General features: G+C 40.7%; 1 protein-coding gene across 2 annotated transcripts in view; it reads right to left on the reverse strand.

Annotated features, from left to right (window-relative positions):
- The window catches only part of Hmcn1 (hemicentin 1), a 442,580-nt gene extending 422,261 nt beyond the window's left edge, over positions 1–20,319 (reverse strand). For both annotated transcript variants that reach the window (XM_052737150.1, XM_052737149.1), the window contains exon 1: positions 19,665–20,319. In XM_052737150.1, coding sequence (XP_052593110.1) covers positions 19,665–19,932 — 268 coding nt within the window. In that variant the 5' untranslated portion in view covers positions 19,933–20,319. The remainder of the gene's footprint in view (positions 1–19,664) is intronic.
- Positions 20,320–20,919: the final 600 nt, after the last annotated feature.

Consider the following 20,919-nt stretch of genomic DNA (forward strand, 5'->3'; position numbering starts at 1 on the left):
AGAAGAGAGAAGCACAAATACTAGAGATGAAATAAAACATTATTTATATGTACTTGCACATTACTCATACCATGTTTTATCTTCACTATAATGCAAAAAAATTATGATTAATTTGGGTTTTTGAAGGTATTGTTCAGATTAAAGTAGTTATGTGCATTCCCAATTTTCTGATGCTTTGTGTGCTAATCAACATGTATAATTATACCAGATACTATATGTATATATATATTACATATGTGTATATACGTATATGTATACATATATATTGAATTGATTATTCTTTTATTCACTAATATTACAATTATTTCTTTTCCAGTGTTAAGTAATCTTTTGGTTCTGAAGATAAAACAACCCAGTCCTTGCATAAGCTCCTTTTTATATATTGTCTGATTGGTCTGTTATAATCCACTTGAGGATTTTCTCACAGATTTATGAAGGGTCTTTTCTTTTCCATAGTCTCCTTTATCACACAGCTGATACTAACGCTATGCTAGCATCGTGAAAAGCATTCCCTTTTTTTCCATTGCCAAGAAATACCTCTGTGAAACCATGGCTCTTTCTCCTTGATAGTGCTTTCCTGAGAAGTCATCTGGGCCGAGGGATTTCTTTGCAGGAAGATATTTTACAACAAAGTTCTTTTTTTTAATAGAAGAAATTTGGGCATAGGAAACAAATACAGAGGCAAGGAAATGCACAGAGCTATGAGGCATGACCTTTAGTATTATGACAGACTACAGGACATGAAAGATCTTCCTTCCACCAAACAGAAACACTAGACAAAATATAAATTTTTCTTTTTAATCAATAGCCAAGTTTGGTGGTAAGAATAAAGGGAAATCTCCCAGATGCCAGAAATAATAAGGGAACTCAAGCCAGAAATAAACACCCATTGTTACCATGGCAGCACAAAAACCTGATACAAGACTTAGCTACTAAGATTTTAATGTCCACATGGGTACAGTTTTTATGGTTACAGCCTCTCGGGGTCAGAGAACTATTATAGAGTGTCCTTTTAAAACTAAACCTTATCAGTAAAACAGGGATCAGCAGAAATTCCTCCTACTAGCCCAGAAAATTGGCAAGAAAGCTTGGCAGCTGCCCAAATCTTTAGAGAAAAACAAAATCTCCAAAGCAAAATTTAAATCCTGTGTTGTACATGAGTCATAATCCAGAACAATTAGCCCACAAACTAATTTTAGGATGCCTTCAAAAGCAAATGCAATCCCTTCTGTAAACTATACTATAGACACAGGAGTCCCATGAACCATCCAAGGTGATCAGCACCAATTCTAAAAAAGCAACAGTAAAGAACAATACGAAATAGACTGTAACAGGGATTAGCACAGGATAAAAAACAAAACAGAAAGATATGAAAACGAAAAGAAGAATCAAAATAAAGAACAATGGTCACTGAAATTGAAAATCCCATGCCCGACAGAGGAAAGATGAGAGGAAGCTGAAGGGATGGCGGCCAGTCACGATTGCTGCTCTTTCAGAGGTCTGGGTGCCACTCCCAGAACCCAATTTGTCAGGTTCACAACTGCCTGTAACTCCAGCTCCAGGAGAGCCAGCACCCTCTTCTGGCTTCTACAGGTACCTGCATGAATGTAACACACACCCACACACACACCCACACACACACACACACACACACACACACACACACACATGCACGCACACATGCACACACACACATGTGTGCAAGTGCATGAAACTAAATCTTTAAGAGGAAAAAATGGACAGAACTAAAGAGAAGTATAAGAAAGTTTTAAAGAAATCACCCAACAGCTAGCAAAGCGAAGAAGGAGGAAGAAATGTGATAGAAAGGTTAAAAAAAAAAAAAAAACTTAGAGACTAAAATAGCAATATCCGAAAACAATAAGATTTTAAACAGGGGCGGGGGTGTAGGTATCACAAAGAATCAGGAAAGGAAATATTTAAAAGATAAGAATTGTCCGGGGCTAGAGATGCAACTCAATGGTAGAGTGCTTGCCTAGTGTGCACACATGTGTAAGACCCTGGGTTCAATCTCTGACATCTCCAAAAACAAAAAAAGAAAATCTCAAGAATTTCTTTTAGCAAATTAAAAAGTACATTTTGTTGTTAGCTGGATCGAAATTTTCCCAAAATTAAAAATTAAATTATTAGGAAACAAACATTTAAAATGTTTTCTTTTCTAAACAGGTTAAAAATTAAAGCAAATAAATTAATGTTTTACTCCAAATTGCTGCTTTAGAAATAGTCAACATCCCATCAACATCATTGACAAGTTGTTGACAAACCACAGTTCATTGTGGGTTATTCTGCATAATTAAGCATGCCAAGTAATAAATACATTTGCAAACAGTACACCCTGAAAGAAACTCCTCCCCCAGAAGCCACAGGAGGGAGAAATGCTAACACTGAACTGCCTGTGGAGGTCCAGACAGCAAAGTCAAATCAAAACAAAGCAAGACCACAAACAAATTACCCCCAAGTCGTCACAAAATAACTTGAAATGACTTAAATGCATGGTTCAAATATACTTAAAATTCACAAAGCATAATGTTGGGATTTTTACGGTGCTGATATGAACCCCACTGCAAATCTACAGAATGCAAGAATTTTGTAAGAATTTAGGAAGACAAAGCAGGAAAAATAAAATCAAGCCTATGTCTACATACAAAGAAGCTGCGCACTCGGGAGGCAGAGGCAGGCTGATCTCTGTGAGTTCGAGGCCAGCCTGGGCTATAGAGTGAGTTCCAGGAAAGGCACAAAGCTACACAGAGAAACCCGGTCTCGGAAGACAAAAAAAAAAAAAAAAAAAAAGAAGCTGCAAAAATGTGAAGGCGAAGAAACAAACAACTATAGAGAAAATGTAGCTTATCTTAAAAGGAATAATATTATTAGACTGAGGGAAGACAAGAGCAAAATTTAAAAAATAAATAAAACAAGTATATGAAGTACAGAATTCTACACCTAACTGTTCACCAACCTGAGGTATTTACTGCATGCCCTGTGGACTGGTCCCAATTAAAAAACTAAAAGTATCAAGTCATGGTGAAACATGAAGCCACTGAAATACCTGAAAATTACTGACAGGAATACTCAATGGTATAACTGTAGCTTGAGTTTTCCTGCCTGGCCCACAGTCAGGACAAATCTCTCTCACCTGCCAGTCCCACAGCCGCTCAAACCCGACCAAGTAAACACAGAGACTTATATTGGTTTCAAACTGTATGGCCGTGGCAGGCTTCTTGCTAACTGTTCTTACAGCTTAAATTAATCCATTTCCATTAATCTATACCTTGCCACGTGGCTCGTGGCTTACTGGCATCTTCACATACTGTTTCTCATCGTGGCGGCTGGCAGTGTCTCTCTGACTCAGCCTTCCACTTCCCAGCTTTATTCTCCTCCTTGTCCCGCCTACACTTCCTGCCTAGCCAATGGCCAATCAGTGTTTTATTTGTTGACTAATTAGCAACACATTTGCCATACAGAACATCCCACAGCATACAACCACTTTGGGACATAATTCGATGGTTTCATATACAGTTAAACATTCTTTTAACTTAGGAGTGAAGAAAAGTCCATATCACACTTACGGATGAATGCCCATGGCAATTCCATCCATAACAACTGCAAATAGGAAACAACCAAACATCCATTAACAGTAGGTGAATGGATAAGGAAATTATAACCATTAAATACTACCCAGTAAGAAAAGGAACTACTAATGTATTCACAAAAAATAAGTAAGTCTGAAATTCATCATTCCAAGTAAAAGAAGTTTGGGGGTGGGCAGTGGGCAGGGTCAGAGCATTAACAAGGAGGATTAACTGTGTGAGGAGTTGTAGAAAGGTTTTTGGCCTGACAAAAATGATACCTACTTATCTGTCACAATTTACGAACTTTATTTTTATTGTATGTAAGTTAATGGAGAAAAGCTGGTTTTTAAAAAGCAATGAGTGTATTCATATATTAATATAATTGTTAATAAATTATGAAAGATGGTTTTCAAAAAGAATTAAGGTACTATTCAATATTATCAAATAAAAACCAAAATTATTTCCTACTTGTAGGTTGCTTTCTGTTACTTAACTAAAACACAAAATATTAATGAAATCACTTTCATTAATATATATTGAGTGCCCCATTTAACAAAGTCATGAAATCTTGATTAAACCAACCTGGGCAAAGAAAGGGTTTCTTTGGTTTGCATGCCCATGTCACAGTCCATCACTGAGAGAAGTCAGGGCGGAAGCTCAATCAGGCAGGAACCTAGAGCAGGAACTGAAGCAGAGACCATGGAGAAAGTCTGCTTACTGCCTCGGACCCTCTGGCTTGCTCAGGTACCTTTCTTACACCATCCAGGGTCACCTGCCCAAGGATGGCATTCACCCTCTCTCATCAATTAGCAATTAGGAAAATGCCCCCCAGACATACCCACAATGCAGTCTGATGAAGGCAATCCCTCAGTTGAGGTTCCTTCTTCCCAGGTATGTCACGTTGACACTGAAGCTAACTAACATGCCATTCCTAATTTTAAAAATCTACTAAAAGATGAGGGAGATGGCTCAGTAGTTAAGAGCACCTCCTGCTCTTGCAGAAGACCAGAGTTCAGTCCACAGTACTCATGTCATGTATCTCACACTGCCTATAACCACAGCTCCTGGAAATCTTAGGGACATTATGATTTGAATACAAACCACTGACGCATGTGTTTGAGTACGTGGTCACTATCCAGTGGCACTGTGTTAGGGGGTTGTGGAACCTTTGGGAAGTGGAGGCTAAGTGAAGGAAGTGGATCTCTGAGGGGCAGGTCTTGAGTTATAGCTTGATCCTGCTTCCTGTCACATCTCTGCTTCCTGGTCCACCAGGATAGAAGTAAGCATCCTTACATACCTGCTGTTACAGCCGTGAGCCACTCCCACCCTGGTGCCTTCCCATGGCGACAGTGCACCCCCAAATCAACCCTTACTCCTTAATGCTGCCTTCTGTCAGCCATTTGACCACAGCACTGAAAATAAGTAACTAATACATTTAGAAAAAAAATCATTTTCAAGCTGGGCGTTGGTGGCGCACGACTTTAATCCCAGTACTCAGGAGGCAGAGGCGGGCGGATCTCTCTAAGTTCAAGGCCAGCCTGGGCTACAGAGTGAGTTCAGGAGAGGCACCAAAACTACACAGAGAAACCCTTTCTCGAAAAACCAAAAAAAAAAAAATTCATTTTCTTTAAATATTTATTGAGAGCCCCGGGAAACAAAGTCATCAAAACTAAATGTTTGCCTCCATGTAGTATCCATTTAGTGAAGAGAGTAGAACGTAAATAAATATTCACTTCATCTCTAGTGCCAAGCGGGTTAACCTAATAGTCAGGGGACACCGCCTGACTGGCCAGTCAAAGAAGGCTTCTTTGAGGAGGTGACATGAACCAGGAGCCACAGGAAATAACGACATGTCACATGGGCATGTGAGGAGGAAGAGAACATCAAGAGTAGGGGGCCCTAGAACAAACTGTGCCTGACAAGTGAGAAACAGTAAGGAAGCAGTCTGCTAGACGTGAGCTGAAGACCGGAGAGCTGGAAGTCTGCCTTGCATTTTTAAAGGATTCTTCTGGCAGCTCTGTGGAGAATACTGGAGGGACCAGTTAAAGTGTCTCAGGCTACAGGACATCAAAAGGCAGGAACAGAAGCCAAGTTATCTTGCAAGTTAAGCCAAGAGATTTTGTGGAGGGATTATATGTGGGGTGTGAAGAAAGAGAAGACCCAGATAACTCCAAGGGCTTTGCCCAAGTGACTAAGAAAACTCTGGTGCCTGTACTGAAATGGGAACACTTGAGAAGACATAAACACATGTGGGATTAAAAGGGGGTATTGGTGATTGTGAGATGCCTACTGGGTGCCTTATAGAGGTTTAGGTAATTGTGAGATGCCTACTGGGTACATTATGGAGGTTTAGGTAATTGTGAGATGCCTACTGGGTGCCTTATGGAGGTTTAGGTAATTGTGAGATGCTTACCAGGTGGCTCATGGAGGTTTAGGTATAGAGTACCTTCCTCCTGTCTCACTGTGTTAGTGCTGCCCTGGGGGCTGGCCAGCCTCTCTGGGTGTTTGCTGTTTAGATTTCCTAAAACTGTCATCCATTCTGCTTTTGCCATCATGGGGCTAATTCTATCCTCACAAGTTCTGCCCAGAGAATTCAATTTCTAAGCAAATTTAAGCTAACATTTAGAAAGTGCTAATGGCATTAAGTCTTTTCACAACTATAGTCTCATTTAAACATAGGCATCCCCATTTCTGGAAGAAATTTGAAGTGGTAAGTGGGAGATGGTTAGGTATGTCTGTTCCCAACTCCACCTGCACTGGTGTCCAACTGGTCTGAACCGGCTATGCGGGAGTACTAAACTATGGAAATCGGCACATGCTACAAGCAGAGGGTGTGTTCTCCCATCCTCAGCTTCATCACCACACCATTGATGAGTTGTGCTTTGTACAGGAAACTGAGACCCTGAGAGACACATGGCCTGCACAGTTATGAAGCCAGGTCACAGGGGTCTCCACCTCACCAACCATTCCCTTGCTGGCACACTCTTGAGTCCTCATTCTTCACCAAAGAATTTTGCATGTATTTCTTCTAGTTTTGAAAGACGATTATATGTGGAAAATGTAATTGTTTATCCCTTTAATGTTGTTTTGAGAAGTAAGAAAACTGCTAACTTGTAACGCATATATAATTACACTAGTTATTGCCCAATATTGTCCTATCTGACATTAGGATCCATTCACTCCAAGCCTATGTCATTCTAGCTTTACTCAAATCTATTTATCAAGATAAGTCCAATCTATTATTAATTTCCCTTATGTTGTGTAAGAAATAAAGAGTAGTGAAGTCATCAAGGGCAGAGCAGACATAATAAATATAAAGAGGTATCTCAACATTAAGAAATAGCCTGCTGGGCGGCGGTGCACACCTTTAATCCCAGCACTGGGAGGCAGAGGCAGGCGAATCTCTGTGAATTCGAGGCTAGCCTGGTCTACAGAGAGAGTTCCAGGACAGCCAGGGCTACACAGAGAAACCCTGTCTTGAAAAAAACCAAGAAAAAAAAAAGAAATATCCTTTGCTAATACTCCGGGATGATTCCTTAGTAGGCGTAAAATTATGGGGAATCTTTAAGTAGAGGAGACCATGAGACTTTCCTTTTGGATGTGGCTAAGGAGAAAACTTCAAGGCAAAAATGTAAGGACCTGATCACGGCAGCAATGGGGATATACACCTAAGAAGAGCAGGAGGGAGCCTCTGGGGACTAGGAAGACAATAGAACTGAGGTTTCCTGTGTGCTCTGGCACAGGACTGTGAACCAGAAGTAACAAACTAAACAAAGGGCAAAGCAGATTCCACTCTGAATCTCCAAAAGGTACTTCCCAACACAGTACAGTTTTGTGTCTAGAATTTTGCTCTCTAATGCTAGGTGACATGGTGTGTTTCCTAGACCTTCTACTTGATAACAAACATATTGAAGAGTGGGTAGCATCGCCTATGTCTGTGGCTACCCAGCACCCAAATGCTCATCTAACCAGCCTCTCCCTGCACATCTTGGCAAGAGCAGCTACGGGCTACCCTGAAGCATTTTCAGTGGCAATGTGCCTTCCAGCCTTGAAACATCAAGGAATCCTCCTACCTGTTGTAAGACAGTGCTAAAAGAAAGTTCTCAAAGATGTGGTACTAATGAAAAACCAAAAAACAAAAAAACAAAAAAAATTCCAATTAGTGTGTTTGAAGTTTCCAAGAAAGAGATCTGAGGTTATACAAACTAAACTACTCTGAGGCCTGCGCACAATTCACAGAATGCCTAGTCCCTACACAACTTCCACCATTTCAAAATTAAATGTCTAAAAATCGTCTTTAAAAGATCAAAAAGACTTCTATTAAATGCCATGCTTTACAAGTAAAATAGCCACAGGCTTCTTAATGAAAATTATTTCAAGGGTTTGAGCAATCCCATGCTCATGATTACTGTCTCTCTCTGCAACTGCCAATAAGGACTCTGCTCATACCCCAAAAGAGATCAGAGACTGGAGTCCAAGGTTAACATCTGATGCAAACATCGGTTTAAGGAATTTATAGAACAAACATTGAAGTGCTTTAAAATATTAATGTTAAATGATAGATAATCTGCTACAGGTGGAACTGTGTCTTCCAAAAACTCCTGTGTTGGAATCCTACCCCTTGACACTTCAGAATTTGACCATATTTGGAAATAGGGTCATTGCATGTATAATGGTTAAAATGAGATCATATGGTGGGCCACTAATCCAGTAAGACTAGTGTCATCCCTCAAAAAAAAAAGGAAGTTGGAGGCACAGAATTGACACAGAAAAAAGAAAGAATACCACGCGAAGTTTGAAGGCGGAGGTCTGGCTAGTGAATCTACAAGCCAAGGACTATTTAAGATTGCCAGAAACCACAAGAAGTTAGGGGGAAGACATGGCACTACACTACAGACTTAATTTTGGAATTTTGGACTTCCAGTCCTCAATCTAGTGAATACTGAACGGTAAATTTCCATGTTTCAAGTGACCAAGTCATGTAATGTTTTGTTACAGTCTCTCTAGGGAACATTTCTGCCCTGCCTTATCAGGCACATCTTTATTTCACACATTTATCTAAACAAAGCATGAAAAACAACAACAAAAAAAAGAACTTGTGAAAATCTACTTCTCTTCAAAAACTATGGCATATTTTGTGAGGCCATATAACCCTTAGTCATGAGGTATGTAAAATAAAGAGCCGCCATTTTCCTACAAATGCACGGAAAAGAATCCGTGACACAGAACGCCACATCCTGTACCCTCATGTACCACTTGTCTGTAATTCTGCCTGTCCATGCTCTGCTTCTCTCTTCTCAAAGTGAACTAAAGGTCTTGACCTGCCAACAACTCATCCTTCTTTGCCACCTCTCTCTTCTCGCTTCTTTTAAGCCCTGGTTTCATATGCTACCCAGTCTCTCTCTGCTGTCACGTGCAATTTTTTTCAATTATGTGGAGAACTTTTAAACAGTACTGAAATGCTTTTTCCTTCTTACCATCTGAAATCAAAACATCCTTACACAACCCTCAGATCCAATACCCAGTGTCTGTTGAGCATTTACTGTGTGCAAGAAACTTTGGCCATCTATTATAATCAGCCCTCACATAAACCTTATAAGGTAGATCCTATTAAGCACGAAATTGGTAATGCAGCCAGCCCTAGGAGGATCCAGGCTTCCAAGCTAGGGATCAAACTCCAGAACCTAATCTACCTATTGTGTGATATCTCATAAAAGAAACTCCTTGTACTCACTAGATCCATTTTCTGGCCTACCACTCAGCCTTCTGGCTTCACGAGTACAATGAGATGTTATTATAGTCCCATAACCAATAAGGTTATTAAGAAATAACTTTAACATTATTTGACCTTTATCTTCATTAATAATGAGTAATAATAATAATAACAACAATCTTATAAATGGAAAGAGTTGACAGCTTGCTTAAAACCTCTAACCTTTGTTCTGGCTGTTTTCATGGACTCTCCTCTTTAGAATGCTCCATGAGCTTCCTTTTTCTGTCCTTTGAGTGTTTGCATACTCCACAGTTCTTTCCTGTCTCTTTTCTCAGTCTGTACTCTCCTTGGGTGAGCTCACTTATTCCGATGGCTTCAACTGTCATCTGTATAAGTTTCAAGTGGATAGAACATCGATTTGGCACATTCAACTAACACTGACAGCTAGAAATGCTGGGAGTGATACCTGGAGACACACAGGCCACCCAAACAGACCCATAAGGGAAACAAGGACTGTGATAAATTCACCATCATTGACTAGGATCTGGCTCTCAGATATAAAAACTCAGAAACTTGAGCATGACACTGTCACAGTATTTTAAACAAGGGAGGCTGATGTATACAACTGGTATGCCAAAATATGAGTTACCGACGAAGAATATGACTGTCTGGTGAACCTGATGTATGTGTCCGTCTGACTGGAGTATTCTCTCCCCATAAAGAAATGACATGAGGTTACATTATCAGAAAGCTGTTTAAAGTGGATACAACCAGAACAAGGACAGTTAATTGTATGGTGCTAATGTGAAATGACATCATTACATATTTATAAGGGAAAACAGTCCATCACCACAGTGGAATCTTGGTTATTCAAGTGCAAAATAAATTAGCACATTGAATTTATTTTATAACCAAGTTAGAACTTGGTTGGACACTGCTCAAATATGTTTGACCAGTTTTCCCTGCTGACCCATGAACTTCTGGTTGATGTTCATTTCAGACACGTTAATCTATGAAGAACTTTCTATCAGGATTCACTACCCTGGGAATGACATTGTCTCTTCGAGGAAACATTGCATCATATCTCTTCTCTCCTGCTGCATGCTAACTTCAGTAGGTAGTCATATTTATTTTTCCCATATTGGTAGGACCAAGTCAAGTCAATTGCACTTCCTTAACATCTCACAAATCTATCTTCTTCTCCTGGTGCCCAGGTCTCCTCAAGGTAGGTTCAGGATTTCCTCTGGCTTGCTAACATGGCCTCATCTCTCATCTCCCCACTCTGAGGACTCCCTTGCTCTACTGTGCCAAGAGATAAAGTTCTAAATTGAAAATGCAGTGATGCCATGATAATCCTTGCAATCCTTCCAGCTCTCAGGAGCTTTCATCATGAAATCCAAAACCTTTAATACATTTTGATTAAGCCGCTTGTATTCATGAACTTTCCTCTGATTTCAGCCCAGATGGCACTTCTTCCAGAAAACCTTCGCTAGCCAACCCTGCTTGAATTCACGAGAGTAGAGTACTTTGCGTTTCTTTCCACTTCAGCATATACTGTGGTGTGTTATATTGTCACATCCACCCTGCACCCCTCCTCATAGACCGTTAGCCCCTTCTGAAGTTTGTCTCGCTGTTCTTCAATCAACACACCTATCATGATCCTTGATGTTAGTAAACAATAACAAACGTGTTGACTAGTGAATAAATGAATACATGAATGAATAAGTAAATAGAAAGGCTTATAATGGAGTATTTCTAGCCCTTTGCAGGTTTCTCTGTGATGATGCAGTGGTGTGGGGTCAGGGGAACACTCAGTATATCAGAGCGGAGCTGAGGTTGCACTGGTTTGAACTGTCCTAGCCCGTATGTTGACTTGTAGCCAAGACATCCCTTAGTTCTCTCCTCTTACCATAGAAACACTGCACATCTTCTACTGGAACTTCATTTTCTTCTTCAATTTTTATGGAGAAATGTGACTTTGAGCCACTTATTGTATAGTACATTTTATTGTTAAAATCGAGTATTTGGAAATTACATCTGTTTACTTATTTATTAGGGGTGGCACGTGCTCTATGTGTGGCAGTCAGAGGACAACATTCAGGAGTTGGTTGTCTCATTCTACCATGTAGGACCTGGGGATTGAACTCAAATCAGGCTTAGCAGTAAGTGCCTTAACTTGCTGAGCCATCTTGTCAGCCCTCTGTGGTGCATCTAAAACATGTTAACATGCACTGCTTTATTTAACCATGCTAATGCCACTAGGGTGAAGGGAGTTGACATAGTTGTACTCTTAAATGGTGCCAGTTTCATTATTTTCTATTCTCCATAGACATGGAGAATCCTAACAGAGTTTACCACACAGAGAACTGAAGTTGACAACCCTGTAGACTTGTGAAAACAAAAACATGGTGTGGCTCTTTTATTTGTACAGTGCTTCCTGGAAATCAGTTTATTTGCTGTGACACTCCAGCAGTAGGTCCAGTTAAAATTGGAGCGTAATCAGGCTGCCTGAGGGCATGTTGCTGAGACATTCCACATGATAGACACACACCCCAGCCTAATCAATTGCTTATGCAAGCATTCAGCAACTACCCAAGAATCTCGTTTTCTAGATCACCATATTCCTCCTTGGTCAGGCTTAAATGAGAGCTATATTATCACCAAAAGACTTAATTGACAAATTAATATGCTGGAAGTTTTGGTTTCATTAGTAATGTGATTTAAAAATAGATTCAGATGTGAAAGGCAAGATTTAAATATGCCTAGAAGCCCTTGTTTCCACGGCTAGAACAAAGTACACAGAGAAATCTTCTGTTCCTTAACATTCATGCATTTATTCATCCATGCATCCACTGAAGAAATTTTCTCAGGTATCTGTTGTGCTGTTGAGCCTATAAGATAAATTAAGTACTTGGGTGGAAAACACAAAAAAATGACATTTTAATCAGAAACCAATCATAAATAGAGCCCAATTCTGTTTTATTAGCTGGAAAGTAAAGGATTTGTCCTCAGTTTAACCAAAAACAAACATGAAATACTTTCATTCTGTGAAAATCTGAGCAAATATTTCATCAAAATCCAGTCTCTGCTATCTTTGTGTACTATTATTCTTTTTATTGTTCTAGAGTTTAACCATGTATATAGATAGGGATGTGCTTCTGTGTGGGTATGAGCACATTAATGCTGGTGTGCAGAGAGGCCAGGAGATGGTTTCAGATTCCCTGGAGCTGGTATTACAGGCAGTTGTGAGCCACCAGACAGAGGATGCTGGGAACTGAACCCAAGCCCTCCATGAGAGAAGTAGGAACTCTTAACCAGTGGGCCTTCTCTCCAGCTCCGGTCTCTTTTATCTTCTTGAAGTTTTTATTATACACAAGTAAAGTATCTCTACTTAGCCTCAACACTATCTACTAAAGTAGTATCTATTACCTCAGGTTAAAACATTTTATCCTGAGAAACAAATTACCATTGTTCACCCAAAACCCCTCACTCTGGGGATAAGGAGTGGAGATTAGAAACAGAATGCTTGTCTTCGGTGACCAGAACTGAAGGGGGAAAAACCTAAAACCCTCACCGATCCGTTAGTACAATTCCTTAGTTCTTCAGATCTCTCTCTCTCTCTCTCTCTCTCTCTCTCTCTCTCTCTCTCTCTCTCTCTCTCTCTCTCTTTCTCTCTTTCTTGTGTGTGTGTGTGTGTGTGTGTGTGTGTGTGTGTGTGTGTGTGTGTGTGTATTTCTCCTAAACTTCATGAAAATCCTTGTCCTGCACAATGTGTTAGAGGCTGGAAGCTTCTTGTTTTCCCATACTTACTGAAATGGAAATCATTCAACTTTAGGTTCAGTTCACATAAGAGCAGCTAAATTTTCAAAGTCTGAATGTATGTCATCTTTCCTTGTAAGACTCTTCCTGTTCATTTTGGTTTAAAGTAAGTCTGCTGTTGGCCAGAAAAAATATTCTAAGAATCTTTATATTACAAAAGTCTTGGGGTGTTTTCATAACACTGTGCAAATCTGACCAAACCATACAAAGCCATTGAGGGTTTATGGGTTTTATTAAAATGAAACTCTTAAATATAAGAGACATGCAATACTGATATTTCTTCCAATGAATCAAATCCTTTCTATTTCCAGTCTCCTTAAAATCACTTAACTTTCATTGTGATATGACAAAAAATTTATAGTAAAAATCATTGGCTGGTAATGACAAGGCATTAATTTTATAGACAACAAAAGAGGGGTCTGTCAATATTATTAAACAATTTGCTTAAATGACAAGAATAAGGAAAAGCACATAAGTTTTCCATCCCCAAATGGATGTTCATTCTACTGTGTATGATATTTGCATTTTGAAAAAAAATTGAATATTTTATCTCAACTAGACTCCAATTTAGCCTCATGTTTAAGCCAACCATCCCAGCAGTTGCACACAGATGTACAGTTACAAAGATTTTCAATTTCTCTTCTCCACTCTCTTTAGTTTGCTCCATACAGACTTCCGTCACTTCACTAGACTTCTTGAGTCATCAATGGCTTCCACATTGCTGAACTCTTTTTCCACTGACCAGTCTCCATCCTCAAGACAGAGCTTCCTTGGCCTCTCTGCCTCCAGTTTCTCTGGATGCTTCATTGGTTATCCGTCACCTCTCTAGTTACGCATCCCTGTGCCTCAAGGTGGAGACCTCAGACCTTCTCTCTTACCCGAGCACAGTCAGTCCCTTTAGAAGTTTCATAGTCTGACAGCCCTAAACACCATCTTCATGTATGTCTTTGGGTCTGAAAATAATATCTCATTTGGGTCTGAAAATGAAATATCAAGTTTCCCCCTTGAACTCTTATGTTATATATATGACTGTCTTCTTCCATCTCCACTTATATACCAAGAAGTATCTCAAGTTTATCCATGTTCAAAACTGAAAGCCTCATCCTCCCACCATTTCTGAAGCCTATCTCTCACTCATTGTTCTCCACCTAAGGATATGGCCATGCCACACATCTCTATCTACTCAAGCCAAGTCCTCAGAACCCATATCTTCTGGTCTTTCCTCGTACCTCACATCCAGTGATTCATCAAGTCTTCTTGCTTTCTACTCAAAATATAAATGAACTCTATTTCTCAAAACATCAATAGCTATCAACTCCACCCAAGGAATTCACAGTCTTCTAGCTGACCCATTTCTACTCTTTATCTGCCTTCCATTACTACCTAACAATAGAATGATGCTGCAGATGTATACATCAGATTGTGTCACCGGTCCATTTAGAACTCTATAAATGACAGTTGAAGAGATGGCTCAGTGGTTAGGGACACTGGCTGCTCTTCCAAAGGACATGGGTTTGATTCCCAGCACTTACATAGCAACTCGTAATACCTCCAGTTTCAGAGAATTCAATGCCCTACAGATAGTGCATGCACATGGTATAAAGACATACATGGAGACAAAACACTTATACACATAAATTAATAGAGAAAACTCTAAAATAGCTCTCCACATCATTTGTGGTAAAAAACCAAAGCCATGGAGGACTATGAATCCTTTCTTGAACAGAGCTATCATATTTCAGGCCTCATTTGCCATTTCCCCTGTATCACTTTCTGTGTCAAAGACACTCTGATGCCTCACTGTTGTTAAACACGTCGAGATAGTCTTGTCACAGGGATGTTTTACAAATTGTTAATCTGCCTATAAAAGATATGCTCAATGCTCCCTCCTTCAAAAATTTGTCAAACTGAAATCTCTTCTTTTGGATGGTCCCTAGCTACTATATTTAAAATTCTAACACCCTCAGATCCACCCTGAACACCTCATGCCCTCTTCCTGCTTTTTGTTTTCTCCATAGCAATCATAGGCATCAAATGCTTGTGTGTATTTTAATCATATCCTTTATTGCCTATGTTCCCCTTTCTACAGTAGAGTGTAAGGTCCATAATGGCAGAAGCCTTCTTTTTGGTTGTATTTTCTTTTGGCTCCTCAGTACATTAAGTAATGACTGAAACACAGTAAGTAAGTGGTCAAGGAACACAGACCAGTAGGAGATACTCCAGAGAGTGAAGCATAATTGTCCAAGAGAAGAAAGAGATGTCCACTCATTAAAACACACTGTCTATTCTCATTCCTTCTGTCTCTGGAAATGACCTCATAGAACAAGGGGGAAATGAAACACTGAGTAACCAGAGGGGCTGCAATCAGGAGAGACCATCAGCAATCCTCAATCTGTTCAGAGGAAAATAGGACTGAAATCTGAGCAATATTAAAAACAGCAAAACTTAATATATACTCTAATAATTGATGACATGTTGATGAAGCTATGAAGAAACTGGATCTCATACATACAGCTAATGTGATTATAAAATGTTATAACATTTGAACAGTAGCTTGCCCACCTCCTCAGCAATTAAACATATAGTTATCAAGACCCAGAGATTCCACTTCTAAATACACACTCAGAAGTAATGAAAACATGTCTACACAGAAATGTATATGTGGATATTCATAACAGTTATTCATAAAAGGGTAGGGAATATCTAAATCTCCATCATGGACCAGTGGATATGATATATGTTATATATCATACCATGGAATGTAATTTGGTTGTAGAAAGAAATGATGAACTGATACATGCTTCAATATGAATGAACCTTGAAAGCATTATGTTGACCTAAGTAATCCAGTCACAGAAGACCATATACGATTATAAATAATATCTATAGTGTATAACCCCAGAACAAGAAAACTCAGAGAGACAGAAAGGTGGGTTCATGGCTTACTTAGGAGAAGAATACTTTAATCAGTGGATAGGAAATTGACAACTAAATGGCATAGGACTTTTTGGTTTTTTGGTTTTTGGTTTTTGGTTTGTTTTGTTGTTGTTATTTTTTTAGGGGTTTTGTTTGGTTGGTTGGTTGGCTAGCTTTGATTTTTCGGGACAGGGTTTCTCTGTGTATCCCTGGCTGTCCTGGAAGTCACTCTGAAGACCAAGCTGACCTTGAATTCACAGAGATCCGATTCCTTTGCCTCCCAAGTGCTGAGATTAAAGGCATGGGCCACCACTGCCCAGCAGTACAGGACTTCTTTAGGGGTAAGGAAAATATTTTAAAACCAACTGATGATAGTGTCACCTATCTGTGAACATAATAGAAACCACGAAATTACACACGATAAAGGGATAAACTGTATGATTTATCCCAACAAAGCTATTACAAACTCACACAGTAGCCAGGTGTCGTGGTGCACACCTGGAATCCCAGCACCATGAATCAGATGCAAGAGGATCATCCAAGAGTTCAAGACCAGCCCGGCCTACATCATGAATTCCTGGAAAGCTGGGGCTACATAAATGACCACGTCTCAAAAGTAAATTAATTAATTAAAATTAATACAAGAAGCATGACTTTGGGGATTAAAAGGCTCCTTCAGTACAGCTAATTATCATTAAAAGGTCGGCTTCTGCTTCCATGAACTGAGGCAGTCTAGGGCAGCTGCGTCCCTTCCCCATGTTACTGGGAAAGATCCAGCTGATGTTACTGGATCTTTCCTGCATGAACATCTTCTAATGAGCTTTATCACCACTCTTCCCAGGATTAGGATCTATGTTTCCCATATATTTTCAGCTACCACCATTTGTAGCCACATACCTTTCCCTGAATTGTCGTGTGGACCCACAGAATAATCATCCCCAAAGACCTAAAGACTTTATTCAAAAACCTCAGAGCATGTCCCCAAATTTACCCATTATTTCATCTAGCTACATGGGATGGTAGATATCAACAGAGCAAGTACTTCGGTCTTTAGTGTCATTACTCAAGTTCAAAGCTAGATGTTATTTCTTTCCACATTGCTTGGTTCATTCAACTGTATAAATATGCACTAGAGACTACAAAAATAATAGCCATATGTAAAATAAAGATTCACAAAATGTCACAATTACAAGTGTCCTTAGGTATCTTCAAATCCAGTTCTCTCACTTTGATATTGAAACTGAGCTGCACAAAAAGTAAACTGACTTTTCCCTGATGTCAGTAATATAATCAATCCCCATTCAAGGTCCTTCCTGTCATTCCTTCCTGATCATCAACTGAAAGAGAAAAAAATTCTCAATGAACACGCATAAGCTCGCGTACGTGCATGCACACACACGAACACACGAAGAGGAAATCAGAAAAATTACCCAATGGTAATAATCTGTTAAAGTGAATTTGAAGTTAAATGTTAATAGTGTATTGTAACTTCTATCTCTCTATCTGCAAAAATTTTTAAATACTCTTGGATAATATAAACCATTGGCCATTCTTCTCTACTTTTAATCATAATGGAAATGTAATCAATATGTACATTGAATTATAAACACAATTTTATTAAACAAGTTTAAACTGCTATTTTCTCATACAATTACTTATTTATTTGTTTGTTTGTTTATTTATTTATTTATTTATTTATTTATTTATTTATTTATTTATTTATTTTTTGAGACAGGGTTTCTCTGTGTAGCTTTGGAGCCTGTCCTGGAACTCACTCTGTAGACCAGGCTGGCCTCAGACTCACAGAGATCTGCCTGCCTCTGCCTCTCAAGTGCTGGGATTAAAGGTGTGTGCCACCACCACCCGGCTTTCTCATACAATTTAATTCAAAAAAGAAAAAAAAAAGCTCTAATTTGATAAGTCACCTGTAATTAACATCCCCAGTTTCCCCCACTTTGAATTCTGATTGTTAAACTATAGGAAAACCAAAGACAGTGTGCAGATTTTCTCACTGGATACCAGTTGGGAAGGCAGGGCATGTTATACAGTTTGTTAGAAAATATTTCCACATCACTCCAAACTATGGTAGTTCAGCTTTCATTTATGAGATGAAACATATTTTATGTTTTTTCCAGCAACATAATGTCATAATGTTTTTTTTTTTGATGGAGGCAAGCAAATTGTGGTATAAATTAGCAAAATCGGTTTTTACTTTATATTTGAGCCAACTTCAGACTCATCCCTATACAGGAAATATATTTAGTCTATTCCAAAATAACAAAAACCTTGGACTGCGTCATAAGTGGCATCTTGGCATCTTATAAATTGAAACATCATGACATTTGAGGTGTCTTACTGAGACAGTAGACCAGCAAATGACCATCTCACTCTTGATTCAAGTGGTAAGGCAGGGCATATCTAGTCAATGTTGAAATGCATGTGTATACTACAGAAGAACAGGACAGTTTATTGTGGTCATTGAAGAACAAGAAAATTCCAGAAAGTCCTAGTTCCCTCTCAGTGTATCCCAATGACATACCATATTTAATAACTAGCAGTAATTAGGGTCTTAATATGTTTGGCAAATGCACAAGGAAGAAAAAACTGAGATCTTCAACATCATGCTCTCATTGTGAAAGAGGGTATGCCAAAGTCTAGTAGTGAGAGCATTTCAAGGGCGGGCGGGAGTAGTGGGGGAGGGTTTCTAAGAAACCACTGTTTTATTTCTTCCACCGAACAGCTACTTGCACTAATGAAACTCAGGTGGACACAAGACAGCGAGCCCCAGGGCTGCCCCTGTAACGCTACCCTCAACAATGACAATGCGGGCTCCTATGAGTCTCACAGAGAGGTGCTACTCTAAAAAGAAACTGAAAAGAGTAAATAGGATCATGTTTCAGAGCCGCAGCAGAAACCCACAGCTTCAGGGCACAACATAAAGTAATTTTTCTCCAACGACCTTTCAAGAGCACAGACACAGCAAATTGCATGCATTTGTACTGCCTGAGACTCGGGCATATTGTTTACACACATCTGAGAATCTAACTAATGATGACCCCGTGCAAAGATGAACAGAGCCGGTTAAGAAATGAATGACTTCTGTCTCTCATTTTCATGCCTTCAGTTCCACTCCTAGTCACTATTTAGAGACGTGCCCTTCTGTCACACGACAGGTTTGTTTCCCTCTTATGTGAGGTTATCCTTAGAGTGTGCCTGCTCTTAACATCCAGTGCCCTACTGTTGAATTCCATGTCCCTGTCCCAGTCTGCCTTAGGAATTAAAACAGTCTTTCGCTTTAAAATGCAGCCCGGCTAACTCTTTGCTGTGGTGGCTGCTGCAGATTCCTGGGTCTGATCTTCAGAGGACCACATTTCCAGGTCAGGGCACCACTGTTTAATCTCCCTCAACAAGCCATCTCTTCCATGGCTAAGCCTAGCAGAGCGCTAGGGAGGTATGAGAGGAAACCCAGATGCCAGGAAGCGAGTCTTTGTTACAACTGCATTCAGCTGCATATTTTAAATTAAAAAAAAAAAAACTCTTTTAAAACTTTGTGACAATAAAACAAATCCATAGCATAAGAAGTAAGAGAATTACGAATCACAACAAATACAGAGCGTATATTCCCTTACCTGGATCATGGAAAGGCACCAAAGCAAAGTTGTAAAGAGGTCTCTTAGGTCTCTTCAAAGACGTCTCCAAAATTTTGGAAGCCCCTTCAATAACCTGAACTAAATCATCATACATGGAGCCAGTCACATCAAACACAAAAGCCAACGTGGATGCCCCCTCCGGAATCTCCTCAGCCCTGCTCTCCGACTGGGGGGTCCCATCTCCAGCTAGGGAAGAACGAAGAAGAGCCACCAGGAATACTGTGCGGACCACTTCCCGGGCAATCATTTTTCCCCCCTTGTTTGCTGGCTGCTTTGCTCTTTGCCCTAAGCTCCTAAGCACTGTGCTTACTCCTCCACAGCAGGCAGAGGACTTCCTCTCTGGTGCCTCATCAGCCTTTTTGCAGTCTCTGAACTAACTCAAAGTTTGGAGCGGAGAATGAAATGGGGACCAGCCCGGAGCCCGACTGCCTTCCCGGGCTGGGCTGGGCTGGGCAGCGTCGGGATGCCGCGCCTTTTGTCCGGCTGGGTAGGTCGCGGGCTCTAGGCGGCCGCGTGCAGGGCGCTGCGAGTAGCCGTGCGCCGGCAGAGCGCGGGGTCCATGCCCCGGGGGGGACGCTGCGAGCCTGCGGTGCCACCTCCGCCTCCGCCGCCGCCGCCGCGCTCCAGGCCAGCGACTGAGCCTCCCAACTTTCCACAGCTAGCCCCGCCGCCGCCGCCGCCGCCGCGAAGCCCGGCTCGACCTCGCCTTCTGATTGGCCGGCCTCCGTCCCTCCTCTGCGGGAGCCCCCACCCCGGAGGGCGACTTTCCCCTCGCCGAGTTCCAACTCAACTCCGGGTACCGGGGAAGCGCTCGCAATGTCAGCTCCCGTGTTCCCCTCAGAGCTATCCCCCCACCCCACCTCCAAAACTCCCAAGGTAAACAAGGGTTTTCAAGAATGTGTGGCCCCGTCCCAAATTCGGGGGCATCGCAGGAGCTAGCACAAAGGGAATGGGTGCACTTTTTTTTTTTTTTAAAGTGTGCAACGCTGCTACTTCAGACACTTCTCTCATAACCCCCCACCCCACCCCACCCCCAGAAGCTGAGACGCCCCAGCCCAGTTTCCTGTCCCTCGACCCACCATTCAGCCCAGCCAGAAGGGGGAGCTGGAAAATTCTCTCCTCTCGGCTGCAGCCACGGGATGGTTCTTTGATCTCCCTTGGGGAGTGTTTAGCTGAGAGGAAGGCAGGGAGGGGAGTGCTGTAGAGGCAAAGGGAAATGTAAGGAGGTGGGAGG

The sequence above is a fragment of the Peromyscus californicus genome, unplaced genomic scaffold (genome assembly GCF_007827085.1).
Source record: "Peromyscus californicus insignis strain IS unplaced genomic scaffold, ASM782708v3 Scaffold_14__1_contigs__length_90479793_seg_2, whole genome shotgun sequence".
NCBI lineage: Eukaryota > Metazoa > Chordata > Mammalia > Rodentia > Cricetidae > Peromyscus > Peromyscus californicus.